At 33.1% G+C, this 21,483-nt stretch overlaps 1 protein-coding gene across 1 annotated transcript; it reads left to right on the top strand.

Moving 5' to 3' along the window:
- Nucleotides 1-15,081: 15,081 nt before the first annotated feature.
- LOC133788603 (alpha carbonic anhydrase 7-like) lies at nucleotides 15,082-17,437 on the top strand. The gene is made up of 6 exons (XM_062226140.1): nucleotides 15,082-15,260; nucleotides 15,554-15,771; nucleotides 16,091-16,303; nucleotides 16,497-16,667; nucleotides 16,816-16,869; nucleotides 17,068-17,437. Exons 1-6 carry the CDS (start codon nucleotides 15,167-15,169, stop codon nucleotides 17,158-17,160), a joined length of 843 nt encoding a protein of 280 aa, XP_062082124.1. The 5' UTR covers nucleotides 15,082-15,166; the 3' UTR covers nucleotides 17,161-17,437.
- Nucleotides 17,438-21,483: the final 4,046 nt, after the last annotated feature.

Raw genomic sequence — 21,483 nt, 5'->3', positions numbered from 1 at the left:
CACAAGACATGTGTTTCATTCAGTATATCTCGACTTATTGTGCATACAATGCTACCATAACGACTCTGAATCTCAACATTGTCAACATCATTTAACCTAGTGCTCTATACACTGTACACCAGTCATGTATTCGAAACAAAATCAATTGCCTCTTCTACAATATAGCATTTGATGATGCATCCTTCTAGCCGACTTCTATTCCTGACATACCCTTAAGAATCTTCATATATCGCTCAAATGGATACATCCATCTTAAATAAATGAGACCACAATATCTTAGTTCTCTAACCAAGTGAATTGTCACATGGATCATTATATCAAAAAAATCCCTAGGAAATATTTCTCCAACTCACACAATACCTGAACAACTTAATCTCTTCACTTGGGTAACTTAAGCGAATCAATCAGCTTACAACACAATGATTTGAAAAACAAGCATAACCTTGTGATTACATCTCAAACTTTCCTAGGTAACACAGATCGAATGACCACTGGTAGTAAATGTTGCATTAGAATATGACAATCGTGAGATTTCATACCAGACATAATACAAATTTTCTTGTCTACAAATGACCTTATATTTGAGGAATATCCGTCTATAACTTTTATATTAAACAAACATGTGCAAACTTCCACTCTTTCATTTTTAGTAAGAGTGTAAGTAGCAAGAGGTAAATATGTTCGTCCCTTATCTGGTTTTGGAGTTATTTAATCCCTTATACCCATTGCAGCCAAGTCTTGTCTAACCTTAATTCCATCCTTAGTTTTCCCAGGAATATTCAACAAAGTTCCAATCAAACTATCACATACATTTTTCTCTATGTGCATAACATCAAAATTATGGCGTACAAGTAAGAAATGCCAATATTCAAGTTCAAAAAAATAGATTTTTTTATAACACCCTTTCGGCTCCTCCATAACCATAGCCTTTCGACTATGTTTCATCTTTGCAGGAGTACAAAATTTAGGCTTCCCTAACTTGAACCCAATTTTAGACATCTTCTCAAGTACTTGGATCTCTTTCAAAGGCTCAAGAGCCTCCTCAAACTCTTGTTTACCATTGAATGCCTTCTTCCAAGTCTGAAGTTTATGTGTATTAGGCAAGAACTTCCTACGTCTCAAATAACATATTTTTTTAGAGTGTTTCAAGTATTCAGAACATATTTTTTCTTCACAATCAGGGCAAGCCTTATATCCTTTCACACTAAACCCAGATAAATTTCCATAAGCATGAAATTCATTAATTTTCCACAACAAGATCACTCTAAGTTAAATTCTTCCTGCCTATACGCATCATAAACATTAACCCCTTCATCCCACAAAGTTTTCAAGTCATCTGTAAGAAGAGCTAGATAGATGTCAATGTCATTACAATGTTGTTTAGGTCCTGATATTAACAAGCTCAATAGCGTAAACTTTCTCTTCATGCACAACCATGGAGGTAGATTGTAGATAACAAGTATAACAGGCTAACAACTATACTTATTGCTAAGAGAAGTATGTGGATTAATCCCGTCAATCGAAAGACCTAGATGAATATTACGAGATTAATTTCCAAAAGAAGGCCACTTCAAATCAACTCTCCTCCAAGCTTGGGTGTCAGCTGGATGTCACCATCCTTTATTCTCTCATTAGCATGCCACGCCAAACTTTTAGCATGTTCAACATTTCTAAACAATCGGATGAAACGAGGAATTGGCGGAAGGTACCACAAAACATTAGCGGGTACTCCTTCCTTGATATCCTCACCATTTCTTTTCTTTTTCTGTCGTGACTCACCACAAGTAGGACACGATTTTTCTTTTGCAAAGCTATTCCAAAATAATGTGTAATCATTAGGACATGCATGGATTTTTTTCATACTGCATGCCTAATGAGCATAATGTCTACTTTGCCTCATAAAATAAAATTGATATTTCATTATCTTCTGACAATAAATCCTTCAAAAGTTTAAGTAAATCATTATACTTTTATCACTCTAGCCATGTTTAGCTTTTAGATTGTACAACCTAAGAAGCGCTAATAATTTTGTAAATCTTGTACAACCAGAGTAAATCGGTTTCACCGCATCACTAAAGAGTGTCTCAAACTTATTTGCGTCTACTCTTGATCCATAATGTGTGTCATCAATCATTTCATCTAATGGATCCTAGTTCTCCTCTACTATATTCATCCTCACTCTTTTTGGTCTACTTGGCAGAGTTGGAGCAATTGGAGCTATCTCTCCATGGTAATACCAAACTGTGTAACTCTTGTTGATCCCATTGAAATATAAGTGTTCTTTTATCTTTTTAAGATTCATCTTTTTAACATTTCCACACTTAAGACATGGACAAGAAGTAAAATTTGGGTCTTTCACATTTTTCAAACAAAATCCCAAGAACAAATCGAGCTCATTCCTATATTTCTTAGATAACCTATTCACTGACATCCACTTTCTAAATATATCTTCTCCTATGTCTATAAAAGTGAAAGAAACAACACTAAATAAGCACATAATAGAGCTTATGTCTATATAAAGCTAATTGTTTGTAAATTTTGGCAGCATTCCTCCTATATTATTAACCTAACCATCTATCAATTTAGTCAAACCAATCAAGCAAGCACAACACAATTTAAATACAAGAAAATAATACATAATGTTAGATAAAATTGGGCAACATTTCCCCTATAATAGTGACCTAACCATCTGCATGTGAATAACAAAACAAACAAACAATTCAAACAACATACAATATGTTTCTTCCTTATAGTTCCGCAACACTCAACTAAATTTTCCATAACCTACTTCAGTAAAATACACAAGTTCTCAACATTCTGTTATCACCACATCACACAATTTTAATCTCAAAACCTACTTCACTATTGATGAATATTTAAGATATTAAAACTCCTCAAATGTTTGTTTAATAATATTAAAAGTAGAAGAAAGAGAATATATGTACATTTTGCAATTAATAATCCAAGCTAGCAAATTTACTTCACTTAGCAATCCACTTTGCTATTAAATCCACAACCTACAAAATTAAATTAATAATTAATAAATAAAATATCACTAAATATCTAACAATTTATAACTTATTCTTGTAATTTTAAAAACTTAATTACCTCAAATGTGTGTTTGAAATAGAAATTTTGAGGCAAAAATCACTATAAAATCTCACTCCAACAAAACCTCAACCTACAAAATTAAAATTAATTAATAAATAAATGATTACTAAACAAATAAAAAAATTCCAATGAGCCACTAATTAACCTAAACAAAAAAATGTGGTATATATAGAGCTTAGACTTATAAACTCTAACAACTAAGCTACTAAAAACTCAATAATCAACAAAAACATATAACTTATCATATATCTCTAATTTTTAATAAAAATAAATTAAATATATATATATATAAAAATATACATAATTTTCTAATTGAATAATAATAAAAATAGAAAAAATCATAAACATATATACTTGAATCAAATCTATACAATGTGATATGTAAAATTAAAATTATTTTCTACATTGTCAACAAAGTTATTTTCTTAGAAACTCACTCAAAATCTACTAATAATCAAAACTAATAAAGAAAAACCTCACTAAATATCATTTTAACAATGATTTATACTTATAATTTTAAAAACTTACCTCAAATTTGGGATTGAAATAGAAATTTTGAGTCAAAATCTCAAGCTCACCCTTATATTCTTACTTCAAGAAAATCCTACAAATCCATTGAAAAAATTCATAATCATAAAAAACTAACACAAAATCACATATATATATATATCTTAATGCTAAACCCATAATTTTTTTTCAAGAAAAATTACCTCAAAAGCATGAAAATGGAGTCAATCTCGTAACTTTGAACCCTAATAATCGCCAGAATTTTGTCCCAAAACCCCTCTGTAATCATAAGAGAGGAAGAAGAGATGGGAGACTCAGGATATAGGATGGGAGGACATCCAACATCTCCCACTGGGAGACATGCCAAGTGTCCAACGTCTCCCACGTCTCCTAATAAAAGACATTGGAAGTCATGTACTTCTGACGTTTCCCTCCCTGGACACGTGTTAGACCCTCATTTTTCAACGTCTTCCCACTATTTTAATGCCAATAATTAAAATGTCATTTATTCTCACTAACATGATATTTTTGACCAAATGTCACTACAAGAAAAAAACTCTACAGCGACGACATCTATTGCGACAACTCTAAAGTCGTCGCTGTATGTAGGCAAAATCCACGAAAAATTATTTTCTCTTAATTTATTAAAAAAATAAGCTTCAGCAACGACATGTCGTCACTGTAGGGTCATCAACAACACACGATCTGGCCCTCCAAATTCCTGGAACCCTAGTCGTCGCTGCAGGGTATCAGGAATTTGGAGGGAACACAAGGCGGGAACTGACTATACAGCGACAACATGTCGTTGTTGTAAGGTATTCGTAGGAAAAAAATAGGGAAATATGTTTGTCTATAGCGATGACATGTCGTCGCTGTAGGATGCTCAAGGAACTCACCCGCCCATAGTTGGTTGCCTATTTGCACACCTTATAGCGTCGTCGCTATAGGGTCAAAAATAAAATGTGGGATTGTGAACCGCCAACAAATTTAAGTCAAATTTCACTGCCTATAGCGACGACATGTCGTCACTAGAGAGTATACGCGTAGCACACGAGGGGATTCGTGTTTTATTCACTATCCTACAACGACGAGTCTCTCCGTTTCAGTGAAACGGTGCGTTCAACAGTGGCGACGCCATTGTATTCCCTATAGCGACGACATGTCGTTGCGATAGGTCCCAGTAATATAACCCAGCAGGCAGAGCCTTTCTTCCTCATTTCTGCTGCAATTTTCCAAAACAAAGACATTTTCTCTGTTTTACTCTTCCTCCCAACGCCGCCCAACCCCTCCCAGCGCCACCTAGAGTCATTTTTGGCCCCCTTTTGTTAAGGTTAGTATTATTAAACCTTAATGCTTTAGTTTTTTCTTTTAAATTTAGTGTTTTTATGATTTTTTTGTGTATTTTTTATGAGTTAGTTAAATTTTCTATTTTTTTTTAGATTGTATTGGAGCATCTAGAGCATTTCAAGCGTTTGGGTATTGTTTTTAATTTTTAATTTTTTTTTGTTTTGTGATTAATAGTGTGTAGATAATTTTTAAATTAAATTAAATTCTAGTAGTTTTTAAATTAAATTTGTATGTTTTGTTAATTTTATTATATTTGTGATTTTTAATTTTGTTTTATGTTAATTTAATTTAATTAAATGTTATGTAATAAAAAAATGTATGATAGGTTAAATATATGTATAAGTATATGTATATAAATGTGAATATGTTTATATGTATATAAATGTGAATGTGAAATTTATTTTTAAATTGTGTGGTAGGTTAGATTAATATGATTAGATGTTTATTATAATTTTTTTGTTTTCAATTATATATTAGATGATATAAATATTAGATGTTATAAAAAAAATGCATATGATAGGTTTAGATATTAGATGATATAATTTTATTTATTAATATATGTATGTTTATTTTTTTTATGTGTATATGAATGTATGTATAAAAAATGTGAATATGTTTTTATGATTTAATGTGGATGTGAATATTATAATTTAAATAATAATTAGATTATTATGTTAGATAGATAAATATAATTAAATGTTTATAATGAGATTTATGTTGTTGATATGAGATATAAATCTTTGAAATCAATTATATGTATGTTCTGGGACTGGTTTTGTAGTTTTTATAGCCGTTATGCTGCCGAAATTTTAGTAGTTTTAGAAATATTAAACATTAAAATTTAATTTTTAATTAATTTTAAAAAAATTAATTATAAATAAAAAGTACAAATTTTAATAAAGTAATTTTAAAATTTGATAACATATTCATAAAATTTACCAGTGTATTCATAAAATTCAATAAGATATCATAAGTTAATTAAAACAATTAGTGCTTTGGTGATAAAACATTCATTACCAAATAAAGGTAGTTTTTTATGATTATTACATTGTGATAATTTATTTTCCACTTGAATCAGTTATGACGATTGACAAGAGTTGGATAACTAAAAGATGACGTAACTCTGATGAGTTTTGGAATGGTCTTCAAGTATTTATACAAATGGCCAAGAATCATGTGAATGCTTCGAGAGAAGTCAGATGCCCAGGCGTTCAGTGTGTCAATATGCTGAATCAGAAACTGGATATGGTGGAGGCTCACATACACATATATGGGTTTCTATAGCGATACGTGAAGTGGACCTACCACGGTAAAGTTGATATGCCTCCAGTAGTGGACGACGGGGCTCCAATGACTGATGAGATGATTGACATCATCAATAATGTTATTGGTGAACAAGACACTAACGAAGAAGGCATAAATGAAGGAATTTCATATGGTGGTGGCAATAGTGCAGAGAATCAATTTGATGATCTGTTTCAAGAGGTCGAAGCTGAGTTATACCCTGGTTGTACATGGTTGTCTTCCTGGAACTTCTTGGCGAAGATGATCCACATGAAGGTTATGAATAAATGGACAAATAGTTCCTTTGATTAACGTTTGAAGTTTATGAAATTTGCATTCCCAGGGGAGAATAAGATCCCGACTTCATTCTATGAGTTTAAGAAAAAAATGAGGAAGTTGGGGTTAGGTTATCAATCAATTCATGCTTGAAAGTACGACTGTTGTTTGTTCTGGAAGGAGAATTCCCAAAAACAGAGTTGTCTTGTATGTGGTGAGAGCCAATGGGTTGACAAAGACACAAAGGGGGAAAAAGTCGCCCACAAAGTGTTGCTATACTTCTCTTTGACTCCTAGGCTGAAGCATCTTTATGGTTCAAGGCATACAACAAATTATATGACCTGGCATCGTACAGGACGGTCGAAAGAAGGTGTGATGCACCATCCTGTTGATAGGGGTGCTTGGAAACAATTTGATTCCAGAGATCCTGATTTTTCCAAAGAACCCAGAAACGTTCGATTGGGTTTGGCTGCTGATGGTTTCAATCCATTTGGTAACACGAGTTCATCTTATAGCATGTGGCCGGTAATATTCTGCACGTACAATATGCCTCCTTGGTTGTCCATGAAAAAGTCATCATTCATGCTGACCTTATTGATTCCCGGTTCGAAATCACCTGGGAAGGACATGGATGTCTTTTTGAGGCTTGTGATAGATGAATTGAAGGAGTTGTGGGATGAGGGAGTTCAAACCAGAGACGCTGCAACGAACAGTGTATTCAGAATGTGTGCAACACTATTATGGACTATCAATGATTTTCCAGCCCGTAGTAGTTTGTCTAGTTGGAGTGGCCAAGGATATATGGCATGTCCTTCATGCAACGAAGACATTCCTTCATGTCAGGTAATTGGGAAGACGGCTTATGTTGGTCACAGAAGATTCTTATCTTCTACACATAAGTGGAGGAAGAGTTGCTTGTTTGATGGGAATTATGAAAAAGGACGTCATCCAAGAAAATTCAGTAATCAAGACATACTCAAACAATTAGCACATGTTCCAAATCGTTTTCCGGGTAAACATGTCAGTTTTGGGGGTGTGAGAGATCCAAAAAAGCTTAATTGGAGTAAAAATAGTATTTTCTTTGAAATTGATTACTGGTCCGAACTTGAACTAAAGCACAATTTAGATGTGATGCATGTAAAGAAAAATGTTTGCGACAGTTTACTCGGTACTTTTCTTATGAATGAGAAATCTAAAGACACCACCAACGCACGAGTAGACATGAAGAATTGGGGTATCCAAGAAGAGTTGCACCTCAAGGAAGATGGTACGAAGTTGATCAAACCACATCCTATGTACTCTTTCACACCGGATGATAGACGGTTTTTTTGTCAGTTCGTAAAAGGAGTTAGACTTCCTGATGGCTTCGGTTCAAATTTCTCTAAGAAAGTAACTAACAATCATGGCAACATTGTTGGGTTGAAATCTCATGATTGTCACATTCTTATGCAATGTCTGTTGCCGGTAGGAGTTCAATGCTACTTGGATAAGTCTATTTCGAAGACAATCATTGAGCTTTGTAATTTCTTTAAGCAAATTTGTGCTCGTACATTGGTTGTTAAGGATATGGAGAATGTAGAAGATCAAGTGATACAAATTTTGTGCAAGTTGGAGTTAATTTTTCCTCCAGCCTTTTTTGACATAATGATTCATTTAATTCTTCATTTACCGCAAGAAGCTATCCTCGGAGGACTAGTTTGCATGAGGTGGATGTATCCGTTTGAGCGATATATGAAGAAATTGAAAAATTATGTCAGGAATAAAGCGTGCCCTGAAGGTTCTATAGCGGAGGGTTATGTTGCCAATGAAGCTTTGACTTTTTGTTCGCAATATCTTCAAGGTGTACAGACTAAATTTAATCATCCTGAAAGAAATGCGGATATTGTTATTCCTAAGAGATAGTTGTCAGTTTTTGAATCCCAATGTCATCCAAGTAGCAAAAAGAAAATCATATCCATTGACTATCTTCATCAGAAAGAAGAGGAGTGGTTTGCACTCAACAATTTCCCTGAAATCCAACCATATATGGAGTAAGTAGCTCAACACATATATGAATTCATTAAATTTAATTCATGGAAAATTGTTATCTTACCTTAATCCTTGTGCTATACAATGAATGCCTTCGAGAAAATTCAAACATAAATCTTCAAAAAGATTTCCCTATCTGGTTTAAATTGAAGGTAAATTATCAAAACTGTAGAATTCTTACGAAATTCGTATCGATTAATACTCATCTCATTGTGTTTTCTTTTTTTGTGTCATACTCTATAGATGGGTCGTTTGCGGCAAGTACAATCAACCGAGTGTACTGATGAATTATTTGTTCTAGCAAACGGGTCCAATCAGAATGCATACTCCTACATGGCTTGCATTGTTAACAGTGTGAAGTTTTTGGTCCATAGTCGTGACGAAAGACGTACCACTCAAAATAGTGGAGTTTCGTTGCCAGTAACCGATGGTTTCACTTTCTATGGCCAACTTGAGGAGATTGTAGAGTTATGCTATTCCCATGGTTACTCGGTAGTACTATTTCGATGCAAATGGTTCAACACCGATGCAAGCAAGGGTCGAAATGTGATTGAGAATAACATAACTAGTATCATGATTAATTCTGAATGGTACAAGAACTATCAGTTTATTCTCGTCACTCAAGCAAAACAAGTTTTCTACTTGGAAGATCCTTCAAGAAACAAAAATTGGAAGGTAGTACAAGAAGTCAATCATCGAAAGATCTGGGATTATCCAAGTATCGATGATGATAACAAGGTTAATGTCGTACACGATAGCACTGTTGGGTTTTATGCCCTAATTAAAACCCAAATTCTTTGTAATCTCATTTTATTATCAATAAAATAATACATATCATTTTTTGACTTGGTCAATCACTTTGCTCACATGTTTTATTTTCATGATTATTTGTTTAATATAAACTTCTATTAAATCCCGAGCATATAGCTAATCTTATTTATAGTGACGTAATCACAGTGTAATATAAATATGATTATATGTTCAAAAATAAGTTAGTCCTAAGATTAGTTAGTGCACCGGATTTACACTGACTTGCCAATCTACGATATGATCTACTTACACATTACAGTGTTATGTTCTTTCCAGAACATTAGCAAAGTAGATAAGATCGGATGTATTTGTTACATCGGACAGGACCGATATTGACAGTTGATAAGATAAGTAAACATACTGTTATTATCTATTCTAGTCATATCATATAGTTGACCATAAGTCAATTCAATCTCAATTCTAAGTGGTTAGTATTCTAACTGATTGTATTATTTGAGTTCTTTGACTTGTTCGTTACCAGCTTACCCTACGGACTAGCCCATACTTACATCTTGGGAACTCGGTAGTATAATTGAGTGGGAGTGCTAATCATAGATATGAACATCTATAGCTTCTGATGAAGAAGTGAAACGATGGTTTCCTTTTAGTTTGGTTCAAGGTGATAAATGATAGAGATCTCATTTCAGTAATTAAATTAGTTTACTGAAATATCATTTACAAGGAACTAAGTGTTTTAAGGATAAAATACAATGAGGGGTAAAACGGTATTTTAGTCCTATCTCATTGTAGACCGTCTATAGAGGATTGAGTGAAAATTATGGTTGTAACAATGGATAATTAATAGCGTATCTATATTTGTTATAGAGCGTTCTATGAATTCAAGAGTGCAATTCCAAGTCTATAATGGAGTCACGAGGAATTAATAAGTTAGTAAATTTATTTGTTAGATTTATGATAACTTATTGGAGTTTGATTTCATAGGCCCATGGTCCCCATTGTACCTTGGATAAAATCATCTAGATAGTCTCAATTAATTGATTTAATAATCAATTAGAATTATCAAAGTTGACCAGGTCAATTTTGGATAGTTTCACAGAGTTGTGTAATTTTGAGAAGAAAAGAGAAATTATGGCAGATTTATTAATTAAGATAAATTGGTATCTAAATTAATAAATAAATTCAAATTAAGGTTCAAATTATAAATAATTAATTTGATAAAGCATTTAAATAATTATTTAATTAATTAAATCAATAGAAAATAATACAGGTCTTGATTTTAAGTCCAATGGGCTTATAATCAAATGGGAAATTTCACGGGCCTATAGTCCATGATAATTTCGACCTACGGCTTCAAAATGGCTATTATTTTATTGATTTTTTAATTAAATTAAATGGCCTAATTGAGTCTATAAAAGGAGTGCTTAGAGAGAAGATTTCAGAGACGACAGATAAGTCACAAGTCAGATTTTATGATAGTTTTATATTCTCTCTAAATACAAGTCATTTTCTAAGCCACTTTGTTATTTTCTCTTCTTCTCTCTATATCTATCTCATGTGTTGAGAATTGCCCACACTAGTCTAGGTGGTTCTAAGGATATATTGGAAGATCGTGAAGAAAATAGAAGATCGGTTCAGTTTTTTGATAATACTCTGCGACAGAAAGGATACAAGAGTTAGAGAAACTGAAGGAAGGACACTTAATTCCGCTGCGTATACTGTAAGTATTCTATTCTTTGTTTCTCTTTGAATTCAATTTTAGAAATATGTTTTAGGCTATCTCGTATTAATTTGTTTAATATTAGATATACATGAAAATAAATAAAGATCCTGTATAAGCTTTTTCCATCAAGCACTTTATCAAATTTTGTACTCACTGTGGAATTAGGAGAGTTGGAGATTATGCATTTGGATCGACCTGGTCACACCAGCATAATTGGAGAAATGTCTCGATCTGTTCCGGATGTGGATGATGATTTCATCAATGACGATGATGATGACGAAATTAGTGAAGATGATTTAGAAAGTACAGATGATGATGTAGGAATCGACATTGATGAGGAATAATATTTTCTTATGCATATTCATATTTGTATGTTTAATGTGTATGTTTTAATTTGAAGACTTTTCAATCAATATATGACTTTTCTCAACATTGTTTGTTTTTCAATAGTTTCAACTGCATTACCAAAATTATTTAAGTTATGTAATTAACCTCCAACTATAATTGAGTTTAAGTTAATAATTATTTAAACTGCAAAGATATGTCTACTATTGTTGCTCGTTCTTATGGCGGTGATGGAGCAGATCCTCCTCCTCCAGATCCCACGCGAGTTTCTACTTCCTTTGAGACAGGTAATATACTATAACTAGTCTATCTTTTATCAATAAATGACAAATTGTTTTTATTTTATTCAATTTAATTGTATTGTTTAATTAACATATGCAGCGGCTACCGCAAAAAGAAGAGGCCGGTCTCGATCCAAAAATTTGCAGAAGCTCGTCAATGACAATAAAGGTCTATTGGCTCTACAATTTGACCTGAAGGAGGGAACCTACAAAGCAGTTGGTGATATTGGGACGTTGTTCACGAGACTTATTGGCAACCTTATTGGTCACCATGTCTTGTTATATAATGACTCGTGGCAGAGTGTTCCGGATGAGCACAAGATTGGATTGATGCAAAAACTTGAGGTAAATTTATCTACTTATTCACATGTAATGTTTTTTTTTATAATTTAAAAAAGCTCACAATTTTTTTGAAGGAATTTTTCATTCTTCCCAAAGCTCTCCTTGAGTGGCGACTGATAGAGATTGGGATTGAGCGAGAGTTTCAAGATCGCTACAAGGATAGAAAAGGTCGCAAGAAAAGATACTTCGATGAACATGGAGGGTATGATGATATCGAGACAGCTAGAAAGAATCCACCAGAGGACATTGACAACGAGAGTTGGCAGAAGTTGGTCGACCTTTTCACCACTCCACAGTTCATGGCACACTCAAAGATAAATGCTGCCAACAGAGCAAAACAGAAGTATCCAAGTCTCCATGGATGGAATTCTTATGCTTCTACTCGATTTAAGAAGGTTAATTAAAATATATAGATAATTTGAAATATTTTAAGTTATCTTAATAATAATTTCAATATTTAACTGAGATTTTGTTAAATTTTGTTTTCTAAAGATGAATCTTCAGACCAAGGAACTGCCCAGCATTATCGATACCTTCTATGACATGCACAATCATCTGACACGAGGATGGGTGAACACGAATGCTAAGGATGCATATGTAAGTAATTTTCTAAGTTTTGTATCTATGTATATTATTCAATTATATTATGTATTAATTGTCTTGTTTCTAAACTGCAGGATGCCTTGCAGCAAGAAGTCCAGACACAATCCCAATCTCAGTCTCAATCTGAATCTGAATCTGAAGCAGGAAGTGCCAATGTCAATGAGACACAAGTCGTCTCAAAGGTACTTGGTCAACGCCGTGGCCAAAACCGAGGTATTGGACGGAAGTTGAATGGCACTAGTACATTTGTCTCAAGCGCCACTGGATCCTCTTCACAATAAGAGGCATCACCGTTTCCGTCCACCACAGTTGGCCCTCCGACGATACCACCTGAGGCTTTCCAGTTCATGATTCAACACTTCAGTCAAGCCTTTATGACCCAGAACAACAACTTCCAGCAAATGTAATAATATTTGCAAACAACAAATCCGAGCATCCAACCTCGACAATTTTAGCCTGTCGACTTGGACATGAACATGATACAATCAATGATGGCAAGCTTTCAACCACAGCAGCCATAACCACCACAACCATCACAACAGCAACCACCACAGCCACCACAACAGCCCGACGATAATGACTTTGGAATTGATTTTGATGACATTTAGTTTTATTAAATTACTATTTTTAAATTATTAATATTTTGTGTTGTTTTTTTTTATTTTGGAGACAATACTACTTATATTTTGTTATCTTACATTTTGGAGACTGAATATTGTTAAATTGGTTTTATTATTTAATTAATAATTTTTTTTATTATTTAATTAAATGAATTGGTTTTATTTATTTATTTATTTAATTAATATCTAATATTTTATTAAATAAATTTTAATCAATATAATTAATTAAATATATATTTTTTTAAATTATATACCTACGGCGATGACATGGGTGATGCTGAACACGAAAATCTGAGTTTTCGTGGCACTACAGCGATGCCATGTCGTCACTGAAGGCATATAACCCCACACACTCTTCAGCGACGACATGGTGTCGCTGTAGATAGAGCGTTCGACGAACCTACAGCGACCTAATGTCGTCGCTGTAGAAGTTTTTTGAAATTCAAATTTTCAATTCTTGCACCACCAACAGCGACGACATGTCGTCGCAATATCTCAGTCCAACTGAAAAAAATTATTTCCTACTGCAACCGACATGTCATCGCTGTAGTAAAACCCTACTGCGACGACTGCGTTTTTTCGTCGCCGTAGATTGCTACACATACGGAGCTACAACGACGCCATTGTTGCGACAACATGTCGTTGCTGTATACCTATACAACAACAACTTATTGATCTACAACGATGACAAAATTCGTCGCTGTAGAGCCTTTTTCTTGTAGTAGTCATTAAAATACTATTATTGTGACATTTTTTTACAAGTGCCACAAATCAAAATGTCACTAATTGATATATTTGGTGTAGTGAATCTTCACCTATTTTTAAGAGTTTTTAATGGGGCAAATAAGTTATATAGAGATATAGAAAGAAACCCAACTTATATAATAACATTTCTTATATGAAAATTGTAAACGCTTAATTGCATTCATCGAGGATACTTGATTAACAAGTTAAAAGAGAAATGATAAAAAGCATTCTAGGTGCAAATTAATAAGTATTAGTCTCACATATTTGAATTTAAATTAGAATATGTGTGATGTACTACTAAATTGCACTAATGGCGATATATCATATCCTAGGGTGTTGGGCACCCTAAAATCATCTCCAATAGATGGTGTAAATTTTGTACCAAATTTATCTGAAAAAAAAATATTAAAAATGACATATTTAGCATAATTTTTACAATCGTACTCAAATGCATAAGGTGCAAATTAACTCAAAAAATTAACAAAGTTATTTATTTTTTATTGAAAAAATATAAAAAAATTATTAAATAAATAAATAAAACATTAAAAAAATTCAATTAATATAAAAGACATTAATTAGTGGAAAAAAGGTAAATAAAATAGGTAACATTTATTGTGTTTTAAATTTGGCTCATGCTATATTTTGTTCCAAATTTAACATAATTTTTAACATGGGCTAAATTTGGTACACCTTTTACAATACCATTGAAGCCACATTTTATTAAGATGTGCTAAAATGTAGTAATGCACCAATTTTATAGCACTAGCAATACTCTTAAGAAAGAGAAAGAGAAATATATGTATTACAATATGAACATAATATGGAAATCGCCATTATAATTATGGTGTGGAATAATCCTCCAAATTCCAAATCATTCTTTTTCTTTTACAAAATGAATTTCTGATTGAGATTTCTCATCTAATAACTTACAATATTGGACCATGTACTAATGAAATCGCCAAGTGGATCTAATCAACAACTGCATGTCATTGTAAACTTAATTACGTGTCTTTTTCTATGGTATTTATGTGATTATACATTTCAAGTCATATCCTATATATATATATATATATAAATATATATATATATGAGCAGAAAATTATAATAAACCTAACCCTCAAAACAAAAACAAACTATCTCTTGCCTCATAGATCACCTCAACCTAGCTAGCATTCAGCTTAAAAATGGAGAAGCTTGTTATAAACAAAGTGATCTTGTCATGCTTCTTGTACGTTTTTCTTGCACTGCATTTCAGTCCAGCTGCATCTCAGGAAGTCGGTAAGTACAATTTATATAAATATATATTATTTATTTTCCTTAATATTTTTTCAGTTAAAAAATATATATTTATTAAAAGTATGCTATTGAGGCATAACCAAACCAAATGTGTCAATATATGATGTGAAAATAATTCAATTCTTTGTAATTTTAGAGTTAAAATTAATCTTTAATATCATATTACTTCTTACTAATTATAGTCTTAAAAATTTGAGTGTGATATCTTCTTCTCATCTCTTTATTATATATGTATTTTCACATGATGACAATTATAAGTAATAATGTATATGCAGAGGACACAAGAGAGTTTGCGTATGAGTCATGGAGCATGAGGGGACCGGCCCGATGGGGAATGATTCGGCCGGAGTGGAGAATGTGCAGCAATGGGACAATGCAGTCTCCCATCGAGCTTTTAGACCAGAGAGTTAGACTTGTCTCATCTTTAGGGAGGCTTAAGAGTAGGTACATACCTTCCAATGCCACCCTTCGAAACAGGGGTCATGATATGATGGTGAGCACATATATATATATACAAATATATATATATAAAAATATACTCCAGGAACATAGATATCAAGTTAAATAATATACAAATATCACATATATATATAATATATCAATTATATATAACTATTATAACAATATTTACTCTTAAAAGTAAAATAACAAAATATATAACTGACAAAAAAGGGTTGAAGAAACTGATGTGAGTAGCCAAGGTGTCATTTTCGAGCCCACATATATACACAAGTAGTCAACTATACCATTATTATATCTGTTTATTAATCATTAACTCCAATAATAAAAGTATTATTATAAATGTGGTGCAGCTGAAATGGACTTCGAACACAGCTGGATTTGTTGAACTAAACAGAACTCGGTATTACTTGCAACAAAGCCACTGGCACTCACCCTCGGAACACACCATGAATGGCAAGAGGTTCGATCTTGAGCTTCACTTGGTTCACCAAAGCCTAACTGGACAACTCGCTGTCATTGGAATTATGTATCAGATCGGAGCTGCTGATTCATTTTTAACATCGGTAATAATTATTAACTAATTAAATATCCATATATAATATATTCTCTTATATATTTTATTACTAGTCATATTAAAAAAAGTCAATATATTAGTTAGATCTTTATACGTGGTCTCTGTCATATATTTATTTCTGAGTAATGTTATAGCGCAATTAGTATTCATTTGTTAATTAGTCTGTATATTAATTTTGATAGATGGAGGGTCATTTAATGCATGCCATTTCCAATCGAACATATCAAGAAAGGAGTGTTGGGGTGGTTGATCCGAGCCTAATCAAATTTGGAAGCAGAAGATATTACAAATACATTGGCTCTCTCACAGTTCCTCCTTGCACTCAAAATGTTATTTGGCTCGTTGTAAGAGAGGTAATTAATAATACTCCTTTCAATTTACTACGAATCATATTATACTATATATATATGTCGTATGGCTCCTTTGGGTGCCTAAACGACATCTTAATCTCTTAATCTTTTTTAATATATTTATGATTATTTCTTATTATCTTACATTCAGGTACGCACTGTAGCGAGAGGACAAGTGAGCTTGCTCCATGTTGCTGTCAACGATGTAAGTTTATTAATACTGACAATTTTTTGTTTAAATCAAGCTGTATATTAAACCTAAATTGTAAGACCAATTTTAAATTTGCGATTATATTCGTTTGTACATATGATATGGAGCAAAGAATTTTTTTTAGATGTCCTACAAAAGCAAAACATGGTACAAATATTCTAATTAAGCATATATTTTTTGAAATTTTGGCAGGGTTCGGATACTAATGCTAGACCGATACAGCATGTTCACGGGCGCACCTTGGAGTTATATACCAACGAGGACGTCATATATAGGCGGAATTAAATGCATAAATATATATATTATTATTATATCAGCATTTATTTATTCTTGATAAATAAATATATCATACATCTTATATAGACATAGATATATATATAGAGAGGCTAATAAAGTGATTAAACAGTAAAGTTCATAGTGGACATACATTCTTCACTCTAATTGGTTTTGTCACGTGACGTACTACTACTAGTGTGTTGATCATGTTCGTGAAATTGTGTAATAGATTATCAATCTCATGGTGTGTGGCGAGATGGCCTTTCTATGAAATGATGTTTCATCACTCTTTTTTTTTTTTTTTTATAGTCGTGTTTCACGTACTTCGTAATAAAAAATTTGATTTTTCTTTACGTGTAAGAAAAAGTTAAAGCAAGTTTCCAAAAATACTATTATTATGTTATTTTCCATCACTAATAATGCAGAAACACAACTAATGGCACACACAAAATAATAATTATAATACACCATAAAATGCTCAACATCAATATATGTGACATTTCGTAGTTGAAATTTAATAAGTGATGATGGCAGCCTAAACTATAAATGACAGCCTAAACATTTTGCAACGACAGTATTTGTAGCGATGCTTCATCGCCGCAAATAAACTCCATTGAAAAAGTGCTTAATTTAACATGGTATTTGAAGCGACAATTAAAGTATTGCGGAGAAATTGTCACTGCAAATACTGAAATTGTCAGGGGAAAAGTTGCCGTGTGAATTGTTCATTCGCAGCAGTGATAATATTTATATTTATGGCGTAATTGTTTCTACGAATACTAAATATATTTTTTATTTTTTTTTAATATGAATTTTCAATTTTTTTTATTGTTCATTTGCAGCGATATAATAAGGCAAATACGATAAAAAAAATGTACACTACTACAAAAATTACATGAGAAGTCAGTTAAAAATCGACCTGTAAATGCTCATAAGCTAGTTTAGAACCTACTTCCTATGCAATGACTTACCATGTAAAATCATGGAAGGTGGGTTGGTGCCAAACCGACCGATGGTGTAGAACATGGTAACTCGATTGTACAATCGACCTATGGTATACAACAAGGTAGGTCAGTTGTACAACCGACCTATGGTGTACTACATGGTAGGTCGGTTGTTTAACTGACCTATAGTGTACAACATGTTAAGTCAGTTGTCCAACCAACCTGTGCTGCTCTACATCACAACCGATTTCTGCACAACTCACTTGTGGTGTTTTGCTTTTTTTTTTTTTTTTTGTCATATTAACCTATATATTTTTTTCATATTAACTAGTAATACCCTCGCACTATTGAAATCAAGCAATAAATAGAATAGAACCAATATCAAAATTACTAAAGTCACAAATAAAAAAAAAACACTTAATATCACCAATATATATCAATAAATTTATGATCTTTAGATATGTGAAAAATCAAACTTAGATCTAACACTCAGATCTATACAAATTTACATATATAATACATTGTACAAGTATACAAAACTTAGATTAATAGATTGATGACCATAATAAATACCCAAACTTCAACCATAAGATGCAGAACAGCAGACTTCGTGACCACCACAGGCACTCCCATAGACACTACATGACGCCTACACCATTCTTTGTTGTGCAATTGACAGTTCCCATACCTAACAAGCCAAAAGAATTCATAATTAATACTCAAAGTAGTATTTTTATCACTTAAATTTTAGAAAGATCTAAACTCAAGCAAATCTACCTGCAACCCAATTTATATCAAGTGGTGTAGAAAAGGATATAGGATTGCATTGGATATATATGTATCCTCAATAACAAGGACTTAGGCATATTCTTTCCCAGTATATGCTCCTTTATAATTAATATTTGTGTTGCTAACTCTAAATCTTCATAAGGTGTATAGCAGATATATTTTGTTATTCTTTTATTTATTTTTCAAATGAATATACTTCCAAACAATCCTTTAGCTTTACATTATTGTAAATAACAGAAGTAATTTTTAGACAATGAGTATTTCAAGAATTAAGGGATTATAATAAAAACAGAGCAATTAAATTTAGAGACATGTAAAAATTTGAATCATACCTTTGATCATGGAAGCTCCAGTTTTTTCCTAAGCAATAGCAACTTGATTAAATGACTAGCAAGTAGCAACATTTCTCTCCATCTCTTTCTTTGAATGAACGACAGATCAGAAGGTTAACATTCATGATAGAGTACGAATAAAGTTAGTTGTACACAAAACATGTAACCAAATAAGTTGTTGTCAAACTTAAATCATAACCATAGTATAATATTTATATATATATATAAAATAACACCAAGCCAAGATAAATTGGATTCACAATCGAATTCAGAAATCAAATTAAAGAAACAAATATAGAAATTGAACATTCATAAATCAAATAAGAGAAACAAATATAGAAATTGGACAAAAAAAATATTAGCAAAATCAAATGAAAAGGTGTGCAGTTTCAAATTTATTAGCTGCGAATATTTTTCATAATTAGCAGCGGACTATCTGCCACTAATAATATTAGCAGCGGGTTATATTAATAGCGGCGGATCCCGCCGCTAATAGTTTATTATCAGCGGGGTAATATTAATACTGGCGGGTACGCGCCGATAATAACGTTACATATTGAAAATTTGGGACATCGTTTCGTCCCTCCCTCTCATTTCTCCTCTCTCTCTCTGTCCGAGCACCACCACCACCCTCACGCCGGAGTATATATGATTTCTAGGCTCACTCAGTTCGGCTCTCCATTTCAAATAAATCGGAGTATTAATCTCAGTGCACTGTTCAAACAAGGTAAATATATATATATATATATTATGTGTTTATCTAATATATGTTTTGATTTTCTAATGTACAATACATTTATGTAAATCGAAAGGAGAATATGTGTATATTTATGCATATGTTTAATTTTTTCTGCTTTATTTTATATATAGATATATAATCAGCTCTGAAGAAAGTCTCCTAAAACATATTTCTCTCCCAAGGTAACTAGTTTTGATTCATATTTGAATACAGAATGTTATAATGTAGGGTCTTGATAGGTTGGTTTTGGAAAAGAACAAAGTAATATACTTTTTTTTAAAAGTATATATTTATATAGGCTGATAGGGAATTGGGCTCAAGTGGAAAATCTGTTGAGAAACTGATAGCAATTGCACTCTTCAAGTCAGTGCCAAACTCCAATAGCCTCTCAGCCAGATAATTCTTTGCATAAAAACCCATTGTTTTACATCCAGCTATTTATATGAACTAAGAAAAATTCCACATAAAATTGGCTAAAATAAAATGAGTAACAGAATTTGGGAATCAGTGAGTAATTCCTTCAGCTCCTCTCCAGCTTAACAAACTCCTTCAGCCAACCCGGTCTCACGCGCACCCTCTTCCCACGCGCATCAGCTTCTCCTTCTGGTTTGTGCGAAATGGCTTCCTTCCCAGAACTGGTTCCTGCGGCTTGGCTATCACCCACTGTCTTATTGCTTTGGGCCTCCTCTTCTATCCACCCTTGCACTTGTCTCTGTAATGCTTCCTGATCCAACTGTATTGGGCCTCTCCCTTGGGCCGAGCTCATGTCCGTAACAATACCCCCATCTTCGAAAGTAACCTTGTCCTCAAGGTTGGTCAAATTGTAAGTTTGGCAAAAGGTGGAAAAATCCTCCCAAGTCGCGTCCTCTGGGGAGCTTAAGGTCCATTGGACCAACACCTGTTTTATCACTGAATGAGGGCCTTGGATGCTGCGGGTAGCTAGGATAGCCATGGGCAACATGAGTGGTTTGTTAGCTACACTCAGTTCGGGCAGATGATAACATTGTTGAGCAGGTTGTCCATAATAATTAAGGTTTGAGCAGAGAGACATGAAATGTGGGATGAATACGGCTGTCTGGTGGTAGCTCTAGTTTATACGCCACTTGCCCAACTCGATTTATCACAGCAAACGGTCCAAAGTAGCAGCGACACAATTTGGAGTTAAGTCGTTTAGCTACCGTTGAGTGTCGATAAGGTTGCAACTTGACTAAAACCAAGTCACCCACTTGAAATTCGATATCCTTCCTCTTCTTGTTGGCCTGTTGCTGCATTCTAATTTGAGCTTGCTGTAAGTGAGCCTTCAATTTTTGTAAAATATCATCTCTGGTTAAAAGATCCTCCTCCACGGCCTGTAATGTTGTTGCTCCTCTGGTATAAGCAGGTATTGTTGGTGGTGATCGGCCATAGACAGCTTGAAATGGTGTCATCCCAATGGTTGAATGGTGGCTGGTATTGTAGTGATATTCAGCCCAAGATAAAAACCTGCTCCATTGCTTTGGGTGATCGGCTGAGAACGCTCTCAAATATT

This window comes from Humulus lupulus, chromosome 7 (assembly GCF_963169125.1).
Source record: "Humulus lupulus chromosome 7, drHumLupu1.1, whole genome shotgun sequence".
Taxonomy (NCBI): Eukaryota; Viridiplantae; Streptophyta; class Magnoliopsida; order Rosales; family Cannabaceae; genus Humulus; species Humulus lupulus.
This window is presented reverse-complemented; position numbering and strand designations above follow the sequence as displayed.

Excerpts from the sequence above, each read along its gene's own strand:
- LOC133788603 (XM_062226140.1), top strand. The coding sequence starts at position 15,167 with ATGGAGAAGCTTGTTATAAACAAAGTGATCTTGTCATGCTTCTTGTAC. Across the intron at positions 15,261-15,553 it reads AGCTGCATCTCAGGAAGTCG|AGGACACAAGAGAGTTTGCG; the intron begins GTAAGTACAATT and ends ATGTATATGCAG. Across the intron at positions 16,304-16,496 it reads CTGATTCATTTTTAACATCG|ATGGAGGGTCATTTAATGCA; the intron begins GTAATAATTATT and ends TAATTTTGATAG.